Source organism: Diadema antillarum, unplaced genomic scaffold, assembly GCF_040938485.1.
Source record: "Diadema antillarum isolate AM-2024a unplaced genomic scaffold, OU_Dant_1.0 seq00000285_RagTag, whole genome shotgun sequence".
Classification (NCBI taxonomy): domain Eukaryota; kingdom Metazoa; phylum Echinodermata; class Echinoidea; order Diadematoida; family Diadematidae; genus Diadema; species Diadema antillarum.
In genome coordinates, this window is record NW_027271313.1 from 959,901 (window position 1) to 985,079 (window position 25,179).

The window sequence follows — 25,179 nt, forward strand, 5'->3', positions numbered from 1 at the left end:
TACTTGCTGGTAAAGAAGAGAAATACTCTAATACTGGAACGAGCAATTCACTGATACAGTGGTTTCCATCTTAATGAAAATGTGGGTAGAAAGCAAAAAGGACATTAAATCGACCGAAAATGTTTTTCACTCTAACAAGTTGAAATAGTCAAAGTTTTGTGCGATGTCACAGCTTGATCAAATCAAATCGAATGACAATCGAATGAAGTAGTATTGTCTCTTCAAGTTGACAACGTTTTCATTAGCATGCCCTGCAGTGCCGGTGTAATCTGACAAATATTGCATGATGGGAACGGAGATGGAACGTGATCCAAGGTTGTCCATTAAAGCTATTGTGGGGCAAGGTGGTGCCTCTGTACAAGGTAACAACAATAAAACGACAGGTAAGTTGTACCATGGTTGTACGGAGCTGGGATACTAAGAGGCTGTCCATCACATACAGTCTCTCGAACTGGGTAGGGGCTCTTCACGAACAATAACAATAGCAGTTGGTATAGTAGCAGCAGCAGCAGCAACAACAGCAACAGCAACAGCAACATCAAAACCCGACAGGTAAGTTGTAAGGAGATGGAATATTAAGAGGTTGTCCATCACAGTGTAGAGCGAGGTGGGGCTCTGCACAAAACTTCAACAGCAGCAACATTAATAATGGGTAAATTATAAGGAGGTGGAATACTATACGAGGTTGTCCATCACAGTGCAGAGCGAGGTGGGGCTCTGCACAGGCAACAGTATTCAACAACACAAACAACAGATTAAGTTAATGAGATTGAATACTGAGAGATTGTCCATCACAGTGAAAACTCATTGCTTGCATTACAGGGGCGGATCCAGGAATTCCGTAAAGGGCAGGTGCCTTTACAAAATTGAAGGCTGACGCACCCTCTTTTTTCTTTTAATTTCTTTTGTTTTAACAATAAATAGAGAGGGGGCACACTTGGCGCCCCCTCTACACCTGCGACTGCGTCAACCACAAATGCCAAAACTCATTGCTTGCATTACAGGGGCGGATCCAATAATTCCGTGAAGGGAAGGCGCCTGTACAAATTTAAAGGCTGGCGCACCCCCAACCCAATTTTTTTCTTTTTGTAATCTTTTGTTTTAAGGAAAAATAAACAGAATCCGCAACTGCGTCACCCACAAATGTCAGAACCCACTGCTTGCATTACAGGGGCGGATCCAGGAATTCCGTAAAGGGGAGGCGCCTTTACAAAATAAAAGGCTGGTGCACCCCCTTTTTTTTCTTTTAATTTCTTTTGCTTAAACAATAAATAGAGAGGGGGCGCCAAGTGCCCCCCCCCCCCCCCTCTAGATCTGCGACTGCGTCAACCACAAATGCCAAAACTCATTGCTTGCATTACAGGGGCGGATCGAGGAATTCCGTAAAGGGAAGGTGCCTGTACAAATTTAAAGGCTAGCTTTCTTCTTTTTATTTCTTTTGTGTTAACAAAAAATTGAGAGGATCCCCGACTGCATCAACCACAAATGTCAGAACACATTCCTTACTTATTGCAGGGGCGGATCCAGGAATTCCGTAGAAGGGAGGCGCCTTTACAAAAGGATTGCTCACCCCCTTTTCTTCTTTTGATTTCTTTTGTTTGAACAAAAAATAGAGAGAGGGCGCCAAAAGTGCCCCCTATGGATCTGTGACTGCGTCAACCACAAATGTCTAAACTCATTGCTTGCATTACAGTGGCGGATACAGGAATTCCGTAAAGGGAAGGCGCCTTTACAAAATTAAATTCTGTCTGAAGAGGTATTGATAGATTTTACAACTCAAATGGAAAAACATTACAAAAATCTCCTATAGAAACTCTACCTATAAACACGTCTGATGCTTTAAATGAAGCTTTTAGACGAGATAAACACTTAATTCATTACTTTGGTAAAGCGGACAAGCCACATATCACTCCAGTGTGAATGACAATGTATCGAAAGGAACGGGTTGATTTATTTGAACGTGGTTGATGCTGTAGGAAAAATGGTGCTTAATTTCAGTACTTTAGAATATGGTAAATATGAAAAATCGAAGACTGTGGCATCAGCTTGGACAAAGGAGGGGGCAAAAAACCGTCGACTATTCATTGAAAAACAACAGATCAAATCCTGGACTATATTCACCATTCTGATATCTTGGAGACTCTACACAGCCTCTTGCTTTTCAGTCTGTTTGCCATCGGAACCTGAAACACGAAGGAGAACGTATTTACTATCTTTGTATATCGTTACATAACAAATAGATAAAGAAAGAAAGCAAGGAAACAAGCCAGAAAGAAGGAAAACGTCTACACAAGCATAGGAAATTCAAGTGAAAGAGAAAATAACTCAAATGACTACACAAATTTGATGGCACTGCCTGCACGAGCTTGATGTAACGATTCAAAAGAAAATCAAAGAAATAAAGTATCTCACCTGTGGCGACACAGCAGTTTTCTTACAGACTTTGCCAGTCTCTTGCGGAGTCGGGCCCAAAATCGCCTACCACGAGATAACTTGCTAAATCTAGGCATTTTGATCGGAAGCTAAGAGCACACCCCCATCAAATGCGTATGAACAGCAAGGAGGAATTCACGAGGAATAAAGCACTAACAAGAATGCCGTCGTTATGTAAACAAAATTGGTGCAGAGTTTCATTATTACGTCACAGATCTTGAAATGAGCTGTACGCGCAGCGCGTTGATGAGGAGAAACGCAAGGTGAACATTGTTACGTCACGTCTAGCATCTTGATAGGCATCAATTATCTTGACGTTGTCCTTGTGGGTCATTACAAAGGTCGAAATTTAGAATACCCCACGTCCCACATTTCTTCACTCTTATACAAAAGCTGTACTTTGAAAGATTCTCATCCAACAGTAATCAATAGCTCAAAGCGATAATAATAATGAAAAAAAAAGTATATTCCACCAATGAGCCGATATCCCGTCGAACAGTTTTGCATGGGGCGATAACTTCATCAAGATATGGGCATTATCAATGGAAGGGCTCATCATCAAATATTACAACCGTTAAGCAATTAATGAATCAAAATGATCCTCACACCGTGTTAAATGTGGGTAATGAACGATTGAAGTGCCGACATACTGTATTTGTAAGTCCACTGAAAGTTTCAGACGTTGATTTACTATTATAATGTATTTTACATGCATTAGTGTGTATTTGCGATTGTACATATCTGTGGCTATACTAGTTCGGCGTTTTTGATTGTCGATCAACAATGTAATTTGAAAAGTCTTTTCAAGGTTGTTACCTCCAATGAGCAAGAGACACCAGGCTCAGACACACCCCCCCCCCCCCCCCCACACACACACACACGATTCCATGATAAATTTCTTAAAAGTGACCATTTTAAATTGGTCATATTACTTCTTTATCTGTTTGCTTGTAAAACAAATGGCTGGCAAATAGTTTTCAACATTTTGTGCATACTACAATCCTGGTAAAAAATGAGAACTTTAGCAACCTATAATATGTACTACTAGTATCTAAATTTGACAATTGTGGTGTGAAATTTTCCTTTTGTATTAAAATCATTCTCACATCTAATACACGTATCAACGCACATCGGGGGAAGGTTGTTCCTCCTTTACAAATGGGGGAGCTTTTGGATTTTTGGGTATTGAATTTCAACGATGTGATGAACACTTTGGGTGGAATATTTATGACATTTTCACTTGAAAAGGAATAGTATTTGTCGATTGTATTTCATTTTAAGTTACAAAAAACAAAAACCAACCAAAATCGATCTGAATGGTTTATTGTAGCATGAACTTCTCATTTTAAACCATCAGAATTATTTGAAAAATGTACCCTCCAAGTCTGAGCGGAAAAAAGTGGTGAAAATGTATGGGGGGTGGACACCTGCATCCACCTGTCCCCGCTGCATACCGCCATGGAGAGGGGTTTATCTTAGATAATAAAAATCAAGTTTGTCCCAGCGAATAATGCGAACCAGCAAGAGGGTGGGGGGGGGGGGGGGGGGGGGGGGAGCAGTGTCAGATGAAACAAGCTCATTTTAGATGTACATGTCTCCATATTCACTGACTTAATGACAGACAATTACTCTTGGGCATATTGTCAAAATCAAATTTTATTTCTTGTAAGATCTATAAAAGTACACACAAAAACACAAATACATAGAATAGCGGCTGAAAACAGGAGAAACTCTGAATAAGATAATACAATTTGACTTTTCTATCAATCTATATACATGTCACAATAATTTACAACAAAAAAAAAAAATCACTGATTTATTTTCCACACAATTCTCTGAGATACAAAGTATGAAAATAGCATAGAATATTAAGAACATGATGGATATCTTTATGAAATTGAAAGACTTTGAAAGATAGCGGGTATGATTCTACCCGACTGCATAAACTTGCTGATAATTTACATAGATAAATCACATAGAATCACATAAATTAAAATTAACACACTGGAGAAGCTGCAATTCAAGATGATGTTTATCGTGATACAACTGATTTCCATTTCAAGATGTTGATAACGAGTATATTTGTCCGATATCGATTTGGAAATACAAATGCATAGAATTGAGAATCAAGGCAGTATTCAAGCATCAAGGTGAATTGAATGGATGGAATATCAAGTACTCTGCAAAGGTATACGAACATGGCACAAACAAGAAACTCTCCACTTCAACAAAGTGACAGAGTGGATGGACGGTAGTGCTCTGCCTTTCAACAGTCAAAATGTAATACTTAACTTTCTATACACTGACTCCATGCTTCCAACTTGTGCACGTTGTTACTTCATTGATCATATTTGGCAGTAATGTATGGTATTTTGATTATTTTTTCCTCTTATTATATCTCTGTTTTCTCTCACAATTCCCTTATCTCTCATGTGGAAAGTTAACCATGATTAATGATAAATCAATGCGTATATTTTTGAAAGTGATTTGCTGATGAATTGTACCATGCATAAACAATACATGAAACGAACTGTAATGAAATATCATTATTATCATGGTTGTAAAGTGTAAATGGAACAACTCTCCTACGTGCTTTCCACCAGTAAGCTTTGGGCAGCGTTACCATTGTTACTTGATACAAAAAGGCTACCAAAAGTGAGTTATAGGGTTTGTTTCACCAGAGTAAACTTTACAGATGTTTAAGGCTTAGGAATATTCCTGTATAGAGAATGAAAGTTTTCTTGGGTAGACTACAACAGCAAAAATGTGGACGGATCAGAAAAACTTGGTTAATATATGTTTAATGGACAAACAACACTTTCTTTAAAATTCTTGTAAAAACACAAAACTAACACACATTCATATGTACAAATACTTGTTTTTATAAAGGCACATCTGTATGACGTATCTGCTTTACATCTAAAAAAAAATTCAACTGCAAAAAAACACAATTCTATGCTTTTTCCTACTCCAGGTGAAGACAATTCTTGCAAGAAGGAGGTCAGTTTTGACAATGCAGGAATAAATCCTGGCAGCAGAAAGAAAAAAAAAAGGAGCACACACAGACGATACTTTATATTCTACGCATGTACAGAGACATATTTCAACTTCTTTGATAAATTACATCATAATTTCACATATTATGTACATCAAATCAGAATAAAAATTGATCGCAAACTCGAATCGACAATCACACATACATCTTGAGTACCTGTATAATGCATTATGGAGTTGCTCAGAAAACTGTTTCCGTGGTCCTATGAAGATGCAAAAGATTTTGGACAGTGATGCTGCCATACATAATGCCACTACTTCGTTTCTAATTCAGCTGAAAACTAAAACAGTCATTAAATTCCTAATCTGTTACTATATTGTGTAAAACTACTTGGGTGTGATATATTTCTTTCTTTTGTTCTTGCGTCCGAGATGGGTTATCATTAAAGGGGTGCTCCATTGATTGAGAGATGGGGGCACCAACATCACTTCTTGTCCTTGCGTCTGAGGATGGTCTGTAGCTGCTGCTGTCTCTCCTCCAAGAGCTGGGTGTAGGAGGTGATCTTTTGGGAGAGGGTCTCCCTCTTCATCCTCAGGTCGGTCAGGTTGTTCTGGGCGTCGCTAAGGAGCTTGGTGGTGTCCATCATCAGTTTCTCCTGGATTTGGGGGATTGCAAGACACATATAGTGATTTAACCCTTTGTTTGTTTTGAGTGTTGATTGGTGTACAAAACCCCACAGCATTGTACACAGTGCCCAAAGTCCCTGGCGCAGAAAGGGCTATGACAAACATATTTTGGACATCTGCAACCTTACAGAGGCATTCCAGACGATTTTCATACTTTCACATCATGTAGTACATAAATCAACAGCTGTATTTATTGACTTGTGGAATTTATTATGGCCCTTGAGCAGAGAAACCAAAAATATGAAAATCTTAAACACATTACACTGAACAGTGCTGATGACATAGGAACCTCACATATTTCAGAAATGTAGCAGTGTAATTCCATTATACTACTGCTTGCTGAACCAGTTCACCTGTGTAGAATCTATGCATGCCTTCTTCTGTTGTTCTGCTTCCTTGAGCTTCAACTCATGCATCCTATCGGTGAGGCTGCCATGTCATCATCCTTGTTCATTGCAATTTGTTATACATTTTGAAAACATTCTTACTCCTCAACCCAATCATTATAAATCCTGAAACTCTGTACTCGGTATAACTAATTTATAGTCGTTCAAATTTAAAAGTTTGAAAACCATCCGTAGGTCCCCTTTAAATACTCCAGAAATGCCAGCTGGCTCCATAGCTAAAGAAAGATTTATCTCATCTTGTGGCATGAAGGTAAAGACTGCTTTCATTTGATCACTATCAGCTGCATGCCTCTTGTTATATTCTCACATGACTGCACTCAGTATTCCTCATAGTTGAAGAGAGATCTTGACAGTTTAAACACATCAGTATCTAAAGTTTTATGACTCTATCATTTACTGCATTAACTTAACCACATGATTAAAGAGATAGCCAGACAGTTAATTCTGTTTGTATCATATTTCATATGCATAATTTTACAGGAATAATGCAAGACATTAAGTGCTAAATTTAAACTCCACACAAATAATATCTTCTTGCATAACACTGGAGCTGGAGATGAACTGAGTGTCTTGATGACTTTAAATATCAGAGTGGTTTGATGAATTATGTACAAAACTACTCCATTTCAGTCTACTTTTCCAATATTTCCAAATCAATACCTGCTTCAAATCAGAATCAAATACACCCAAAACGAATAGCCTGGAAAATATACATTATATCAAGTAATGTTGAGCAAAGATATGAATTGCTTAAGATGAACTTTCTCCATGAGAATAGTTAACAATGGAAACTAAATTTTCAAACTAGAAATGTTGCTATGGCGACTGGTATGCCTCCGCCATAATGCATGGTTCTCCGAATAGGTCTATGCACAATGTCTTGACAATGTGTGATGACAGTTTCACATAACTGGCAAAATATCAAAATGACAGGTTTGTCACAATGCATTGAGTGTTCACTTTCCTTGAACTAGGTTTATTTGGATGAATGGCTATACTGTCTAAGAGTGCAGGTATTTGGGGATTTGAGGATTTGTACCCAACTTTTGGCCCTTTTATAAGTTTAAAGAAGAAGTGAAATTTAGCACTTTCACTTGTCCTGTGACCTTTTGGCAAGAAACTTCCAAGAGAATCTGTATTGGATAATACATGCATACACTAAGTTTCAAGAAAAAATCCTGAAGGCATTGCATGGATAAGAGAGAAATAATGACATTTTGATGAATTGACCTTGACCTTTGACCCATGACCCCTAAATTTCCTACATGATCACTGCCAGTCAGTACATGCATATATACTAAGTTTCATGAAGACACCTTGAAATATTTGTAAGATATGTAGAAAAAAGTGAAATTTTAACATTTTCACTTGACCCTTGACCTTCGACCTCATGACCAAAAGCTCTCTCTGGGGAATCTTTATTTGGTAGTTCATGTATACAACAAGTTTCAAGAAAATACCTCCAGGCATTGCATACTGTAAAAGTGGAAATTTTCGCGGTGTTCAAATTTTCGCGCATTTCGCGCAACCAGAAACTAGCGCGAAAATAAAAGCACGCGAATATTTTTGCTTGCCATATGTGCCTGTGCGTGATGTCTTGATTCCACGGAATTAAAAACACGCGAAACTCTTCCGACCCGGCCAAGCGCGAAAAATTAGTCACGCGAAAATATCCACTTTTACAGTAGATATAGGGGAAATGGCGTAATTTTGAGCATTTGACCTTGACCTTTGACCTTGAGCATGCGCGCCCAACAGTTGATAGGCACAACTTCGCTCACTCATACATGTACATGCCAAGTTTCATTAGGATACCTCTAACAGTTTTTTAGATACACTGTCCACAAAATCGATTACGGACGGAAGGACGGACGGATAACCGGAAAACATAATGCCTCCGGCGACACTTCGTGGCGGAGGCATAAAAATAATTTTGACACAAATATGGATGATAATACAAAGAGTCTGATTAACCCATTGAAGACTAGTCCCAGACACACTTGGGCAGGTGTCTATGGGAAATGCAAGTGATTGCAAAATCAGTTCATCCTCAATGGGTTAACATCATCATTCTCTCACCTTTTCCTCAGACTTCTCTTCCTCTACGAGTGTCTTCTGGGAGTTGAGTTCCTCGTAGAGGGCGCTAATCCCCTCCTGCGTCTTGACGTATTCGGTGCTGAGCTCCGAGAAGGTCGCGTTCATCCTGTCCAGCTTCTCCTCCAGGGATTTGACCTCATCCTACGGAGCGAGGGAAAACAAGGTGGGAAGACTGGTAAGCCTCGGAACAGATGGACCAGGCCGTTTAACCCATTGCATGCTTTCAGTGCCAATTGGCATAAAAAACTTCAGAGCATCGCACACACTGGCAAATGTCCCTGACAGGGTTCAGTACAATTCAATAACTGGGAATTTAAAGATTAGAGGGCGACAAAGCATTGGACTCATGTGGGTGGAAACTGAATCAAACCCCCTCCCCCAACTGTCTACAAAAGAAATTTTGTTGGCATAAACACCAAAAGTGTATAAATAAAATACCAGTTATCCCTATATGTGCTGTTCGAAAAATATTCTAGAAGCCTCCTCTTAAAGGGGATGGCTAGTAACTGATCAGTGGGAATTAGTGGGAATGCCGGAGGATGATTGTTCCAATCCTTGTGGGATTCATTTAAGAGTACATTGTATATCTATTGTTGTGTGAAAATTATTTGCTTCAGAATGGTCTCATATTCAAGTAATGTGCAGTTTAATGATTCCAGGTTACATGCCTGGTCGGTGACGGGGCATTAATCTGCACATTACTTGAATATGAGACCGTTCTGATGCAAATAATTTTCACACAACAGTAGATATATAATGTACTCTTAAATGAATCCCACAAGGATTGGAACAATCATCCCCCAGCATTCCTACTGATTCCCACTGATCGGTTACTAGCCATCCCCTTTAACAGTCATTTTCTGTGTGTGTGTTTTTTTTAACATCACCATTTTATAACCATTCCTTGACTAGTCTGGCACAGAGCATTTCATGATATGGAAAGGAAACCTGCCATTAAGGCAACTTTGACATCTGATCATCAAAAGACAGGTTTCTGTTCGCCCATTCCTCTCATTAATCCACTCACTCTGACCAATGTGACTACCAGTCTGCAAATCATAAATGCCTTCTCTTCAAATGTAGCATATAAATGTACCGGTACATCATTGTACAGGCTATTTGCCATAGCAAACTGCAGTATTTGACCTGCAAAAGTTTATAATCAATATCCATTCTCTTCTTCTGGCATTGCTGATAAAGGGTGAGCATTTGCCTCTTCCATGACTGTTGGCAAATTCTTCATGCACACCAGGATAAAAAAGCACATGATGCTACTGTACTCCTTGAATTCTATGAACTGATGTATGTCAAAGTTTTCCAGAGATCTGAATACATTCCATACATAAAGAATAAAAGTTTTGCCAACGTTACTCTTAAACCCAAACTCTCACAGCATTCCCCTTTCTTTAAATGTTGAATGTTCTGTGCTAATGCGGGAAAAGTACCTATTTCCATCCATAACACTTTAATAAGACACTCTGTTCAACTGAAATCACAGGAGATACACTTTACAAAACGAAACATTTTTGTGACCATTTGATGAATGATGACATGTGTCAAACTGCACTGTTTTTGTACTCACACACACACACACACACACACACACACACACAAAAATGTATATCTATGCCTTTGGAATTAGCACAAAAAAAAAAGGAAAGAAAAGAAATACAAAGTGCTAAGACCAACACTGACCTGGAGGAAGTGTTTCTGTAAGTCTTTGTCCTTGGCCTTGCTGGCTGCCAGCTTGATACGTCCTCCTTGGCTCTGCTTGGCTGATGATTCCTTAGCCACACTCTGCCACAACGCTGTACCACTCAGCTCATCAGGAAGCTGCTCCACGGCACCTTTCATCTGGTGATATCAAAGAGACAAGAGTGTGCATTCCCCATTTATCAACAAATATTACAATACTCATCAAATACTCACTAAGATTCAGAAAAAAAAAACACCAGCACTAACATTACTGTATTGATGTTTGTTTACAGTAGTGTGACAAACTGTGAAAGTGGAAATTTTCACAGTTGTTAATCCTTTGCGCATATCGCACAACCAAAAACTAGAGCAAAAACAAAAGGATGCAAATGTCTTTGCTTGCTACATACTCCAGTAGTTGATGTCTTGATTCCGCGGGATTAAAAACATGCGAAACTCATCTTACCCAGCCAAGTGTGAAAAAAATCATTCATGCTAAAATATCCCCTTTTACAGTATTTAATCAATAACTTTAGGTTGCTATTTGAAACTATGTTAAAAACATGTGAAACTCATCTTATCCGGCCAAGCGAGAAAAATTACTCAAGCGAAATATCCACTTTTACAGCATTTAATCAATAACTTTGGGTTGCTATTCGAAACTATGTCCATTCCAGACCTCTCAAAGTGTCTTACACAAGACTGAAAATACCAGGCTGAAAAACAGGCATTCAATGTAAAAGAAAAGCTAATGTGCAATTAATGTTTTTGCACTGAGATGATTACATTCAACTTCGCTTGTCTACATTTTCACAAATGAGCATTTTGTAGTTTTGTATCTATTACCCCCATAATCTACATTTCGATTTCTCCTGCAAGTTCAGCTGATTGCGAAATTCAAAAAAATGTCAAGATTGTGACTACATTACATTTAACAGTACCCAAGAGACACCTCAATACGAAAGAAGTAAAAAATGGGCAGGACTTACTGAAGGATGTGCCTTGGATGTGAAGGCTGTTCCTGTCATCTTGGTCAGCCTCTTGTCAACGTCGTCATGGCTACCATGTTGCCGCGCCAATGCCACCTTGTCCTCCACATGGCCAAGGAAGTGGCGCATCTTGTCGTTGAGGCTGAAGTTACTGTAGGAGCTCAATCTACGGAGAAAATTTGAAAAGGTCTTTTAAAGGACTTGTCTCAAACAGAGAGGTCATCAAATCCTTCCCCATCATTCAAGCAATATCATAGTTCAAAATCCACAAAGGTTCACAATTTCCCTCCCTAAACCAAACAGGCATTGCTTATAAAATGAAGAATATCTTTTTGTAATGACCCTGGGATCATACGCTTTAAACATTTGAATTGACTCCACAAGTATGAAGCAAAATTACAAATTGATATGTCGCCTATACCACTGGAGTTCACATGTAATGATATACTTAGTTGCCACGTAATTATATTTCATCAGTGGATATTCCTTTAACTGACAGCAAAACTTATTATCTGGCGCAAGTGTACAGAAAAAAAGCATGAAGAAAAACGTCCTGTATGTACCTAGTAAAGAAACATGTGAGAACCAACTTGATAGCATTCAACTTTGACCCTGCTCTCCTTAGACAGAAAGAAACAAAAATATAATTGAAATAAAAGTCACAGAGAGAGAGAGAAATATCACAAGTGGATATGAGACACACCTCTCCTTGAGGATCTCCTTGTTGAAATGTACACCATCTCCGTCGGTGCCGTGGAGGAGCTTGACGTCCAGCAGTCTCTCCACCGCATCCTCCTTCTCCGTCTCCAGCTGCTCGGTGCCAAACATGGCCTGGAGGAGGGCCTGTGACTGACTGGGGTCCAGTGCCGGTTCCTCCACGGTGCTGCTGGTGCTGGTGGTGGTAGTGCCGGCACCGTTGGCGGCGTCTTGGTCCCCGTCGGCGCCCTTGGGTGCGTTCTTGCTGCGGTAGCGGGCGAAGAAGAGGTCGTTGCAGACCACGGACAGGGCGAGGTGGAACTCACGCATGAAGTCCACGTTGGTGTCATCTCTCATGTCGCCTAGAGTATGAGAATGATGGGGGAAAATGAGAGCACCGATAGATAAATGGGAATCTGACCCTACACTTCACCAACATGCATTTCTTTCTAACACATCTGCCAGTACTACAATTACTAAAAGTTGTATCTATCACTAATACTACTGTAAAAGTGGAAATTTTCGCGGTGTTGAAATTTTCGCGCATTTCGCGCAACCAGAAACTAGCGCGAAAATAAAAGCCCGCAAATATTTTTGCTTGCCATATGTTCCTGTGCGTGCCGTCTTGATTCCGCGGAATTATAAACACGCAAAACTCTTCTGACCCGGCCAATCGCGAAAAATTAGTCGCGCGAAAATATCCACTTTTACAGTACTACTTATGCTGTTTCTATCACTGTTACTACTACCACTACATTACCTCTATTACTTCCACATCTTTTATTATATCTTTTATCACTGCCCCTAGTTATACTACTACTGTCACTTCTCCAGCTTCTAGTTGAGAGGGTAGGTATTGAGCTTGTCTATTTCTAGAGGAGGTTCCAAAACTGTGTGACATCATTTAAGACAACCATCAGACTGCATCTATCTTTTTTTCTCTTTTTTTTTGGGGGGGGGGGGGGGTGGGAATCCCCTAGCAGTGTATCTCAATCATTGAGATTTGTAAGAGAAATAGAGCAGTAAATTTCATATCTAAAATATTTTGACTACTTCAATTATGGATCAACTGATGCACACAGGTCAAACAAACAGACGTATTAAGTCTTAAAAATAAATATGTAATATGTAATGTCAGTAGCCTTGTACAATATATGATCAATTATTTTGCATTTCTTCATAGAGATTCATTAAAACATTCATTTGGTGATTAACTGGATTGTAGCCAAGTACCTGTGTCAAGTTAAACTTGGTTATTAGAGTAATGATATACTCTGCGTCTCTGAATAAAAATCAAAACATCTACCAAAACATCACCGGGGTATGACTGGGATACCAACCTGCTTTGATGTGGGCCAGAGCGTGTATGAGAACCAGCATGAACTCTCCCACACTGCTCAGCCTCTCCTGCCTCACGTAGAGGACGCGGTTGAGGTCGTCGTAGTGGAACGAGTTCCGGTACGCGTTGCGCACCAGTTTCTCGTTCACGGGGATCTTTTTGGCGACGAGGAGCGAGACAGGGTCATGGCCGCAGTGGGTGGCCACCAGCCGCACCACGAAGCAGCCGAAGCGGTATGCCACAAAGCTGCGAGGACTCAGCGTGTTCAGGTCTACAGGTACGAGCTTGTCATCCTTGGTCCACTCAGCATCGCTCTTGTCCAGGAAGATTTCTGGGTAAACGGAGAGGAAAGGAACATTGTAGAGTGTTTTGTGAGGATCACATTATCACTGACACTGCAGCCTCATAGTTAACTCAGCAACATTGTAAGACCACAACCAGCACAGAGACATTTGTGAATGACATGCATCTTAATAGCCAAAAATGATTTGCTAAATCTGGGAGGCTTTTATAATTCATTATCACGACAGGCTGATGATGACCCCAAAGAAATAATGTTTCTGAAGGTCTCTGTACCGTGGAATCATTGATTGAAGACTTTGCAAGTCTGATATCTTTTGCAAATTAATTCTAAGGGTGCATTCGAGCACTCCTAAAGTGCACCATTAATACCACACCTGGCCAGAGGAGCACTCAAATGTTCTCAAAGTGTACTGTACCATATCATACAGAGCCGAACTGGACCACCTCTCCATGTGCTCCAAAAGTGTACCATACTGTACCAGAAGCTGGCATGAGAAGAATGCGCATAACATCCACAACATCGTAATACAGTACAAAGAGTTCATTTTCTTTGTTAGGGACACCTGTATGTAGCGTAGGCATGTAAGGTGAATGTGCTGGTTGCTACAAAATGTATGACCCCTCTAACTGGAGTCCAAAAACAGCACATGAGGTACACTTTCTCCACAGAGCACTGAAATGCTCCCAAAAGCATGGTATGATACATTACAGTATAGTTTGGTTTGGTTTGGTTCGTTTTTATGCACTCAAATGTGGTTATGGATTCCATTCAAGCTGTCAAACGTCTCTCACCTTCCCCTCGCTTGCGTTGGGGCAGGGTGCCATCCTGCATAGTGCGTTTGATCTCCTCCAGCTTGCGGTAGAGCGGAGACGCCATTAGCAGGTTGGCCAGGTCCTTGTCACTGAGGGCAGCAGCCATGGCATAGTCCGCTGGGAAGGCTTGGCTCTGCTGAGCTGGGGCATCTGACAGGAGGTACTCCGACTCCACACTGTTTCGCAGCAAGATGACCTGGTACATGGCACAGAGCAAACATGAAACAAATGTCAAACAAGCAAATGGGAAATTTACCTATGAGAGGAGAAAGAGAGTCACTTTTATGAGCCGATAAATGAAGGAAGATGGCAGATTTTACCAGATATCACAAGACATTGATTGATCTTGATTCTTACTCTATGAAAATCAACGGAACAGTTTAAGAGGCATGCGATGTACTGCTGGAAATGGCTGTCTCTTATGAGATATATCTTGAGTACCATTGATTAGTTTGTAAAGAAAGTGTTGCATAATTTTAATTTTTCCTACGGTAAACAGGATATCAATTTTTTCTTTTCCCAAAAATACTACATCAGTCAGAACTGCTCTGAATCCCAGCGAAAGGTCTGGAAGTCTAAACAATTACTTGCCATAATCCGTCACTATAGAACAATTGCACTCTGATATCCTTGCAGCTTACTGCCTATAACACCAACTATGGTGGAATTCAAATACTTGTCTACATTCCACCAAGTATGGTGGAATTAAAATACTTGTCTACATTCCACAAACTATGGTGGAAATAAAATACTTCCATACATCATACAAAAAATCTGCCACCTACAAAGTAGTAAATATATAGTCATTGGGCTAGATGGGCATCCAAGTAATCATCATCCATTACTCACCTCCTCAGCCTTCATCCTCTCCTCCTCAGACTTGAGCTCCTCTTCCTTCTCCCGGATGTTCTCCTCCGCTGTAGCCTGCACCTGCTCAGTCTTGGCCTTGCGCCTCTCCTCCTTGCGCTTGCGGATGCGCTCCTGGAATTGAGATGCGCAAATAGAAAATGGAATATTACAGTAAATCAGAGAATAGATAAAGAGTGGCTTCCTTCACCAACCTTAAGACTTCTTTCACTGAATTGCTCACAAACAGTCAATCTGTTTTGATGACCAAGGAATGAGACATGACCACTGAAAAAATTTACATTGACTTATACCTTTGTCTGAAGACCACATATGTCTATAAAGATTGCCACAATGGATTCCCTTTGGAACTATCTAACTGTGTTTGCAGTGTCAGTTTATCCCATCTCTCATAAGTGGTGGCAAATAAAACATATATAGCATTCTAATAATGCACGACTATCACACCTCAGGTTTATTACACAAATGGCTAACACTGGCCATATACTCTAGTTACAACATAAAACACACATGCTACATTACCTTTAACCTGAGTAACACTCATACAACTCAAACTGAGCAAAGCAGTACAGTGCGCTCCTGTTATAATGAACACGGTTATAACAAAATTCTGGTTACAACGAAACAAAAATTCAGGCTGCAACATTATCTGTCCTTTGTTTTTTATTGTCTACATGTATTTGTTCGGTTGTAACGAAATTTCAATATAAACAAGAAAACTGCCGGTCCCGAGGACTTTGTTATAACGGGAGTCCACTGTACCACAAAAAACGCAACCCAAAAGATGTCTCCTCCTCCCCCTTCTCCTCCCCCTCCTCCTCCTCCCATCTCACCTCCAGTTCACTCTGCATCCTCATCCTGTCTGCATCCATCTGGTTCTGCACCTTGGCCATGTCCTTCTCAAACTCAGCTATCAGTTTCTCCTGGTCCTCTTTGCTGGCTCCTTGATCTCTCAGTGCTGCCAGTTTCTCCTGCACAGTGGGTGAGCACAGAAGTTCACATGATTTGATTGACATCATGGATAATGTTTATGTATTTCCTCCTTTACTTACTCTTTCTCCTTGTCCTTCTGTCTTTCTCTATTATACCTCTTATCCTATATCCTCCTATCTATCTATCTAACTATCCTCTTATACCTTTTTCCCCTTCTTCTGCCTCTACTACTACTGCTATCACTACTACTACGACTGCTGCTGCTACACCACTACTTCTGCTGCTTCTTCTACTACTACTACCACCACTTTAATCACTACTGCTACCTCTACAACCCCCACTACCACAACTAAGCGTAACTGCTTTTGTTACAACTAGTACTACTAACTACTATTAACTACATTCTGCTACTACTTCTATTACTACTACTACTACTATAAATGTATGTATACCTACAATCATAATGGCTACTAAAACTGACAGCTACAATTTGAGCTAGTGTGCTTCACCTTAAAGCTAAAACATACTGTAGTTCTGAGAAATTCATCTTTATATATTTGGACTTTGCTTGCAAAACATCAAAAGGGTCTACAAAGAAACTTACTTGGCTGACTCCATTCACCAAATCAAATCAAAAGTGTAAATCAATCAAAAGTGTAGAATAATTTTGATCATAGTACACAACTTCTATTTCGGAATAGACCTCCCCATTCAGCATTGTGGGACTGTAGAATGTTACATGAAAATCGATGGTGTGCTTGCAATCATATTTTCCAACAAGCTACGAGCAATTCGCTCTAGTGCAGAATATCGCTGTGGCCCGATTTGTCAACCATCAATGATCAATCATGAAAAATTACGCAGCAACCACAATTGGGTTAGTTCAGAGACATTTTTCATGCATACATGTATGTTTTGGAGCAAAAATTGCCAGTTCTGCAGGCATACAAGAACTACGTTTTGACTTTGAACTGTGCACACTACACATTTAAGAACACACAGCATGTGTTACAACCACATGCGTGTTGACAGAATGCTGGCTGCATGTTACAGTCAACCTAAAGAAAGGTCAGAGTTCAGAGTCTTCATTGAATGTGCTTCCATCACATCCTCCTTCACTCGTCTCTCACCTCTTGTTTCTTCTTCTTATCCTTGATCATGTCCTCTCTCCTCTTATTGAGGGCAGTGATCCTCTTGTCATTCTTCTCTCTGTCCTTCTTCTCCTCCTCCATCAGTTTGCGTTCGTAGTCCGCCAACTCCTTCTCCATCTTCTTCTTTTCTTCACCTTCAAAGTCTGTGGAAAAAAACAACAACACACACACACACACACAAAAAAAAAAAATTAAGTGCAAACATGAAAAGCAATCCTTTTATTGGTCACTACATTGAAGCATAGCTAGAATTGTAATAAAGTGTTCATCTTAGATGCAACAAATTGATAAAAAACAGCAAACTCCGAATTCTGCTTTAAGTCGAGCCGATAAAGTGCTAATTGCCCGGGCAGGCAAAACATAGACTGTAATCTTGCTGATTTTACGAGTCGCGTAGTTCAAGTGATCAGGGCCCCGTTTCATAAAACTTGGTATCAGTGACAAGTTGTGATAGTTGTTACAAGCTACTGACATCCTTGCATCTGATAGGCTGAGGGCAAATTTGTCATAGAAACGTGGCAGTTGTCACTTATTAACAAGTATTATGAAACGAGGTCCTGATCTCATGTCAAAATGATCGTGCTTGTTAGAAAAATGTCTGGCTGATCAGTTCTTGTACTTGAACAAACTGCAAACATACAGACAAATATCACTGCATTCCACTGCAGTACACGACATAACAAAATGACTATTAGCCCTTTTCTTTGTCACTTTTCTTTACTTTGATCTTTCACCCTCATCCCCACTAGACTTGGGTACTGCGGGTCATCAGTTCAGCACTACAGAGGAATCTGTGTTCATAGAGCTCTGGGTATTTCTTGATACCATCCTGCACAAATGAATGGTACTCACCATTTGGTGAGTAGGAATCCAACACTACACGATAACACCTGACACCACATATAACAACACCACGATGAGGTAATAAGGGGTTGCAGTGTGTATCTTTTTGGGGGGTGTTTGTGTATCAAGCCAATTCTTCCTATATCAATTTTCTACCCTGCTGGAGGACAAATTCTAATGGTAAACTGATACTGTAAAGGATGAATACAAGAAGGAGACTTTGTTCGTACCTTCTCTCTCCTTCTTCAGTCTCTCCTCATTGGCCAGCCGCTCCTTCTCAAGTTTCTGTCTGACCTCCTCCAGCTCTTGGGCTGCCTTGGCTGCCTGCTCAGCATTCACCACCTGGTTGGCATCCTGCTCTGAGCTCAGCTCACGCAGGGCATCGGCATACTCCTACACAAACACCAGATGGGAAACACAAAAGTGTAACCAGGTTTTGATATAACATAGTTAATGACAGATATCAAAGATCAATGACATCCTTCTACACAGATACTAGATGGAAAACAGTGTAGGTTTCAAATATCAGATATCTTAATGATATATACCACAGATCAATGACATCCATTGTACCCCTACACCAACACCACACACAGTACACAGTGTGTAGATTTTATTCAGTATTTGATAACAGATACTATAAGAGCAACAACATAGTACTATTACACAGACACTAAACACATAACCCAGAAGCTATGTATTAAATTACAATCAGTTAATCACAAACACCATAGGGAGTTTTCTCATGGCAATAGCACACTCAATCTGGACCTATTGGTTTACTTCTTGGGAAACTTCAAACAACAATTCAACATGAAATAAGAGCACCAGCTAACTGTTCATTTGAAACTTTTGACAGCTGCCACAAGCTTATCCGTGGGCAATATGGCAAAATTTGGTCGACATGGTGGAGCCTGCTCTCAGATTAAGATGTCTGGTTAGGGATATATTAGCCCACTGAGGATGGGCGAATTTGCTACAATATGCATTTCCCATAGACACTTGCCCGAGTATACTCGGGATTTGTCCTCAACAGGTTAAGGGCAGGAAAGGATCCATACCATGATATGCTTCTGGGCAATTCCGCGGTTAGTAACGTTACATTTGAACAAATTTAGATATTTGTTTTTACTACTAAATTACCATTTATTCATTTCAAGCCAAAATTATGTCAAAAACATGTTCATCATTCCCAGGTTTATGATACAGAAAAGAATGAATACAATCCAAGAAATAATAGCATTGCTATGGCAACTTAAAGGGCTGGTTAGTAACGTTACGAAAAAAGGACATGACAAAAAAATCAATGTCTTGTAACAAAAACTGTGCAAAAATTCAAGTTACTTCAAACAAAGTGTTGCATTAATTTCAATTATTGCATCATGACAAATGTTCACACAATGTTTTTTAGCAGTTCGACCACTAATTTCTTAGCAAGACCCCCAAAAGCATGGTTAGTAACGTTACGGTTAGTAACGTTACATTTGTCCGGAGTAATTCCGCAGGTCATTTCACCCTTTTGTAATTGACAAAATGTCACATGAGTTCTGGAGTATTTAAATGTATTTATCTTTTACCCTTTAGCAAAACTTTGAGGAAAAAATTTCAAAGGAACCCACTGTAATGTGCATTTAAGTGAATTTCAGCATCCCCAGTCCCACATGTACATTTTAAATGATGGTTTTAGATCTCGCGAAATCAATCAATACGAAAGATAAAATCTACTGAATTTGAAAGACCTTAATGATTGGTGAACATCCATGGCATTAGTTGATACCTAGATTAAAGAGTAAGATAAAGAGGCACATTTCTTTTATCCATGTCATGTCCACCTAACTGCGGAATTGCCCTTCTACACAAGCTCTGATTTAAAACATACCTGGTAGTGTCTCTCCTTCAGCTCAAGCTTGGCGCGTGCATAGCGCAGCTCCCAGTCACTGAGGGCGCCCTTCTCGATCCCCTTCTTCTCCTCGGCCAGCTCCCTCTCCAGTTTGTTGAGTTCGATCTGCTGCTTGTTGAGCAGAGCCGCCCTGCGCTGCTGGCGCTGTTCGGCCGTCAGGTCTTCCTTGGCGAGGTCTGCCAGCTCCTTCTCGTGGCGCTGCAGCATCGAGTCGCGGCGGGCATTGTACTTGTCATGCAGCTTGGCCAGGGCGCCCTCTACGGCCACCTGCCGCTCGGCGGCAAACTGGGCGTCGAGGTCTCTGGCTTCTTGGGCTTGTCGCTTGGCGAGTACCTGAGTACAGATTTCAATAGTTTGCTGGGTCAACTAGAACCAGTTGAAGCTCACAGTAGTATGATAATCATGAATGAGCACTAAGTATATAAATACATTGAATACATACCATGTCCACTACACTGCATAGCATATTTCCTTATCTGATTACCACCAATTTCCCATTCCTACAGTTATGCAGCTATGGAACAGTCTATTGCAAACACGTCTACAGACTGTACACAGAACAAGATTAAACATAGTGACAATATAAATACACATAGATTACAATGCATCTTCATTCTAGTATTCCAAAGGCTTTATCATATTTTTAAGGGCAATCATCTGTCCCTCCTTCAAAATGTTACCCAACACCATCATAATCATCACCATCATCACCCATCATCATCATCATCATCATCATCCTTCCTATAATAATCACCATTATCATCACCATCACCATTATCATCACTATCATCATCACCATTATTATCCCCATAATTATCACCATTAACATCGTCACTGTCACCGCCATCATCACTACCATCATCATTACCATCATCACTATCACCATCATCAAACCATCACTGCCGACATCATTATCATCCCCATCATCATCAGCATCATTATCATCACTATTTCCATCATCATCGTCACCAACATTACCATCACTCCCTCATCACTGCCATCAAGTCCTGCACTCACCTCCTTGATGACTTTGTCAGTGTTCTGACTGCCAGCCTGCTGGATGCCCTCCACCATCTCCTTGCGCTCGGCCTCCTTCACCACTTTGCCGTGGACCTCCCTCAGCTCCTTCTTCTGCTCGATGGACTCCTTGGCCAGCTCCAGGCCCTGCTTCCTCTTCTGGTCCTCCAGGAGACGCTTCTTGCGCTCTGCCAGCCGGTCCCGCAGCGACAGCTGCTGGCGGGTGCGCTCGCTCTCCAGCCGGTCCTCGATGTCCTCCAGCTCACGGGCGTGTGTCAGTAGGAGCTGGGGTGCAAGAATGTGGGACAGCAGGTTGGGTTTTGTGATATTCTTGCACTATGCATATTAAATTCATCTCACATAGATTTTGATGTTCAACAGGATAAAAAAATGTGTGGCTCTATTACACACCACTTGTGAATGATAATGTGTTCATACTTCCCTTTGCAAAGAAAGAGGAACTCAATGACTGTTGTCTCATACGATTCCAAAAACAGTTTATATCATGATGTAAAATGTGTCAAACACATTTGTGATGGGTATCCTAAACCAAAGATATATGTAGCTGGACTCTGTGTGGGCTTGCTGAAGAAGTGATATGATATGAATTATTACCTAAATAAGACATTTTAGTGGTGCATTACAACCATGTGTACTCTTGCTACATAAATGGACTCATATGACACGTGTGAAAACTCTTACTATAAGTGCAAGTCACAACTTAGTGCAGTCTACTTCAAATTCTAGTCACTGTTTTTTACAGCTCCTTATCCCTTCTCTAAATAATGATGTAACATAGATAATGATATTACGCTGGATGGCCCTATTTCGTGGACTACTTGGGAATACTGCACTCATTAGGGTCAATACTCCCTGGTATTCCATTCATTGCCATCTCCAACATGTGCAATATTGCCCTGAGCTTGTGCAATATTCCCTGGTATCTTGTTCGCTGCCGTGCAATATAATATCAATATTTTCTCACCTGCTTCATCTCCTCCTCGGAGAGATCCTGCCTGGCGGCCAGCTCAGCGGCGTGCTTGTTCCTGGTCTCGGAGAGCACCTTGGACTTCTCCCGCTCCAGCCGCCGGACCTCGCCCTCCTCCTTGGTCTTGGCGTCCTCCGCCACCTTCTTGGCTAGGTCTTCCTTCTCCTCTTGGTGGCGCTGTTTCATCTCCTCCTGCACTCGCTGGTGCTCTCTCACCACAGCCTAGGGGTCAAGAGGTCATGGCATGCTTTATTAGCTCCATTCAACACACAGCCTAGTCGGGGATTTTCCACTCATGGACTAGAAACAAGTTTAAAACTAGTGCCTTATATATGAATGAAGGAATGCGCCTTCTTTCTCACTATGAGACAGGATGATGTTATACTCTTGATTTGGGCTGAAGTTACACTCAAATGGAAAAACATTGTTTACATGTTTTCTGAGACTCCCAAAAGACACCAATCATCAAATATGCATGTCGGACTAACGACAATGTTAACCCGCTGAGGACGAGCTGATTTTGCTACACAACGCATTTCCCATAGACACTTGCCAGAGTATACTCTGAACTGGTCTTAACAGGTTAACATACAAGGTAGGGTCATGGTGACAGGTCAGACAAGAAGTCCACTGCATTTAGGACAGATTCTGTAAAATATCCCTTTGACTTGAAGCAAATTTTGGTAACTGTTATTGCTCAGTTTAATGCTGTGCAATGGAAGCAAATTCAATGTTTGATTACCAAAAAGAGATGCATGGTCATGTTTCGTGGTATTCTATAATTGTTCCATACCTTCATCAGTGGGTATATTCACAACAGCTTGGGTGTTCTGATGAGTCAAACAGAGACAATAAAAACGAAAGACTGCCATAAGTGTACACACCTGTTCTTCCATGGAGAGTTCAGCCATGTTGATGGGCGTGTCCTCGGCCACACCCATGATGCTGAAACCGCCTGCATCGCCTGGCTCCTTGCCGACGGATTTCTCCTGCTCCTTCAGGATGCGCTGCGCGGCTGCCTCCTCAGCCACGCGCTGCATGTCCTGCTTGCGCTTGTTGCGGCGTGCGGCCAGCTTGGCATTCATGTTGGAGGACTGCTGGTCACGCTGGACGCTCAGCTCATAGTCGATGTTCTCGTTGTCTCGCCGCAGCTGACCCATGAGACGCTGCCGGGTGACCTGGTCCAAGTCGTTGGACTCAGACAACTAACAAAACAAAAGAGACAATTCATAAGATCTAATTTCTATTCTCACTCTACTTCATCATAATCACTGTTAAACATCATTACCACCATCACCGATGTCAACATCATCTCCGGGTAGTGTCGCTGCCTGGAAAGCAGTAGATGACAGGTTTGAGTTCCATGGTTCCTTTTTCAAACATGTCTGTTAAATTACAGATCAGCAATGCAATCTTACAAATTTCATTTGTAGAGGGAGACAAATTCACACCTCAACATTATCTTCGTTGTCATTATCGATTCTATCACCATAATCATGATCACTTTTATTGTTATGTAATTTGATTATGAAGCACAACACACAATATGGCTCCACATAAAGTGGCCCCACCCAGTGTCGCCATGGCTACAGGATGCCCACCTTCTCCAGGAGTTCCCTGTGTCCCTCCTTGAGCTCCCGGGCCATCTCATTACCCATCTCCTTCTCAATGGCCTGGGCCAGACCATTCTCCTCTGCATCCAGCCACTTTTCCATGGCCTCCATCCTCTTCTGATGCCTCAGCTCAATCTCCTCTGCTTCCTCACTGGAGTTTGCCTGAAGGGATAGAGGGCAGAGGATTTTGGGAGCAATAAGTTTGACAGTTGGCAAAATAAATCTCACAAAAACACAAACACAGGACTGATAATGTGCATGGGTGCCAAAATATATTGCAGTGATTACAATGCAAGGTTGCTGAACATTGTGCACATCCTTAATTCTACTGGAACAGTTGAGTAGATGCTGCTGCTACTGTCTGGATTATATTTCACCTGTGGGCATTGCCGCTGCTTTAGGAATAATGATCAGGGTCAAGAGGAAGCAACTTTAACTCTTTCATGAGTATCAGAACTTTTTTGGTATGGTATGCAAGGTCTTTTTTTTTCTTGAGGGAAAACATGAATGCAATTCACCTAAGGTGGTATTTCTGTTTCATCACTATCATCATCACTATCATCATTACCATCAATATCACCATCACCATCATTATCATCATCATCATCACCATCATCACCATCACCGTTTCCACCAACATCATCACCACCACCATCATCACTATCACTACCATCACCATCATCATTCAAACCACCATTACCATTGCTATCACTGTCACCATCACCATCATCATCACCATCACCACCCCCACCAACATCACTACCCCCATCAACATCACTACCATCACAACCACCATCACCATCATCACCATCACTGCCACCACTACACATATTATCATTACCATCACCATCACTATCTAGATCATTGAGAACATCTACAACATCCCCACCACTATCAAATCGCGCTTAAGATCACATTCTCCAACAGTATCATCACTATCTCCACCACCATTTCGGACCAACCTTCTCCAATTCCTTGTCGTGCTTTTCCTGGAGTTTCTTCATCTTCTTGCGCCTCTTCTCTGCCATCTTGTTCTTCATGTTCTTGCTGAGGTCTGACTTCCTCTTGTCAATCTTGCGAGCCAGTCTATCCTCCATGTCAGTCAGCTCTCCCTTCAACTCACTGACGTCGGACTCGGAGATGGTGCCATTGTCTCCAAGACTTGTCTGCAGAACCAGAGACAGATAAATACTCATGGTTAACAAGTTAGCTGATACAGTACATACAGTCAGACCTCTGATATCCGGACATGTCGGGACCGGCACTCATCCGGATAAGTGATTTGCCCAGATATAGGAGACTGAATGTTAAAGCAGCTGCGTACCCAATGGTACACGTACACGTACACTGTACATGTACATTTAGCCTATTGCAGGTAGCGTCGTACACTGCGATGATTTGGGGGTAGTGGATG

At 41.1% G+C, this 25,179-nt stretch overlaps 1 protein-coding gene across 1 annotated transcript in view; it reads right to left on the reverse strand.

Moving 5' to 3' along the window:
• Nucleotides 1-5,912: 5,912 nt before the first annotated feature.
• Nucleotides 5,913-25,179, reverse strand: part of LOC139729992 (uncharacterized) — a 62,407-nt gene continuing 43,140 nt past the window's right edge. Inside the window, exons 52-68 of the mRNA XM_071640912.1 lie at nt 24,728-24,931; nt 23,754-23,927; nt 23,037-23,357; nt 22,150-22,374; nt 21,165-21,449; nt 20,127-20,480; nt 18,478-18,640; nt 17,384-17,547; nt 16,154-16,291; nt 15,303-15,434; nt 14,433-14,649; nt 13,339-13,668; nt 12,006-12,360; nt 11,294-11,468; nt 10,314-10,472; nt 8,601-8,759; nt 5,913-6,083 (exon numbers count right to left, since the gene is read on the reverse strand). Of these exons, the coding sequence (XP_071497013.1) occupies nt 5,913-6,083; nt 8,601-8,759; nt 10,314-10,472; nt 11,294-11,468; nt 12,006-12,360; nt 13,339-13,668; nt 14,433-14,649; nt 15,303-15,434; nt 16,154-16,291; nt 17,384-17,547; nt 18,478-18,640; nt 20,127-20,480; nt 21,165-21,449; nt 22,150-22,374; nt 23,037-23,357; nt 23,754-23,927; nt 24,728-24,931 (3,726 nt within the window). The remainder of the gene's footprint in view (nt 6,084-8,600; nt 8,760-10,313; nt 10,473-11,293; nt 11,469-12,005; nt 12,361-13,338; nt 13,669-14,432; nt 14,650-15,302; nt 15,435-16,153; nt 16,292-17,383; nt 17,548-18,477; nt 18,641-20,126; nt 20,481-21,164; nt 21,450-22,149; nt 22,375-23,036; nt 23,358-23,753; nt 23,928-24,727; nt 24,932-25,179) is intronic.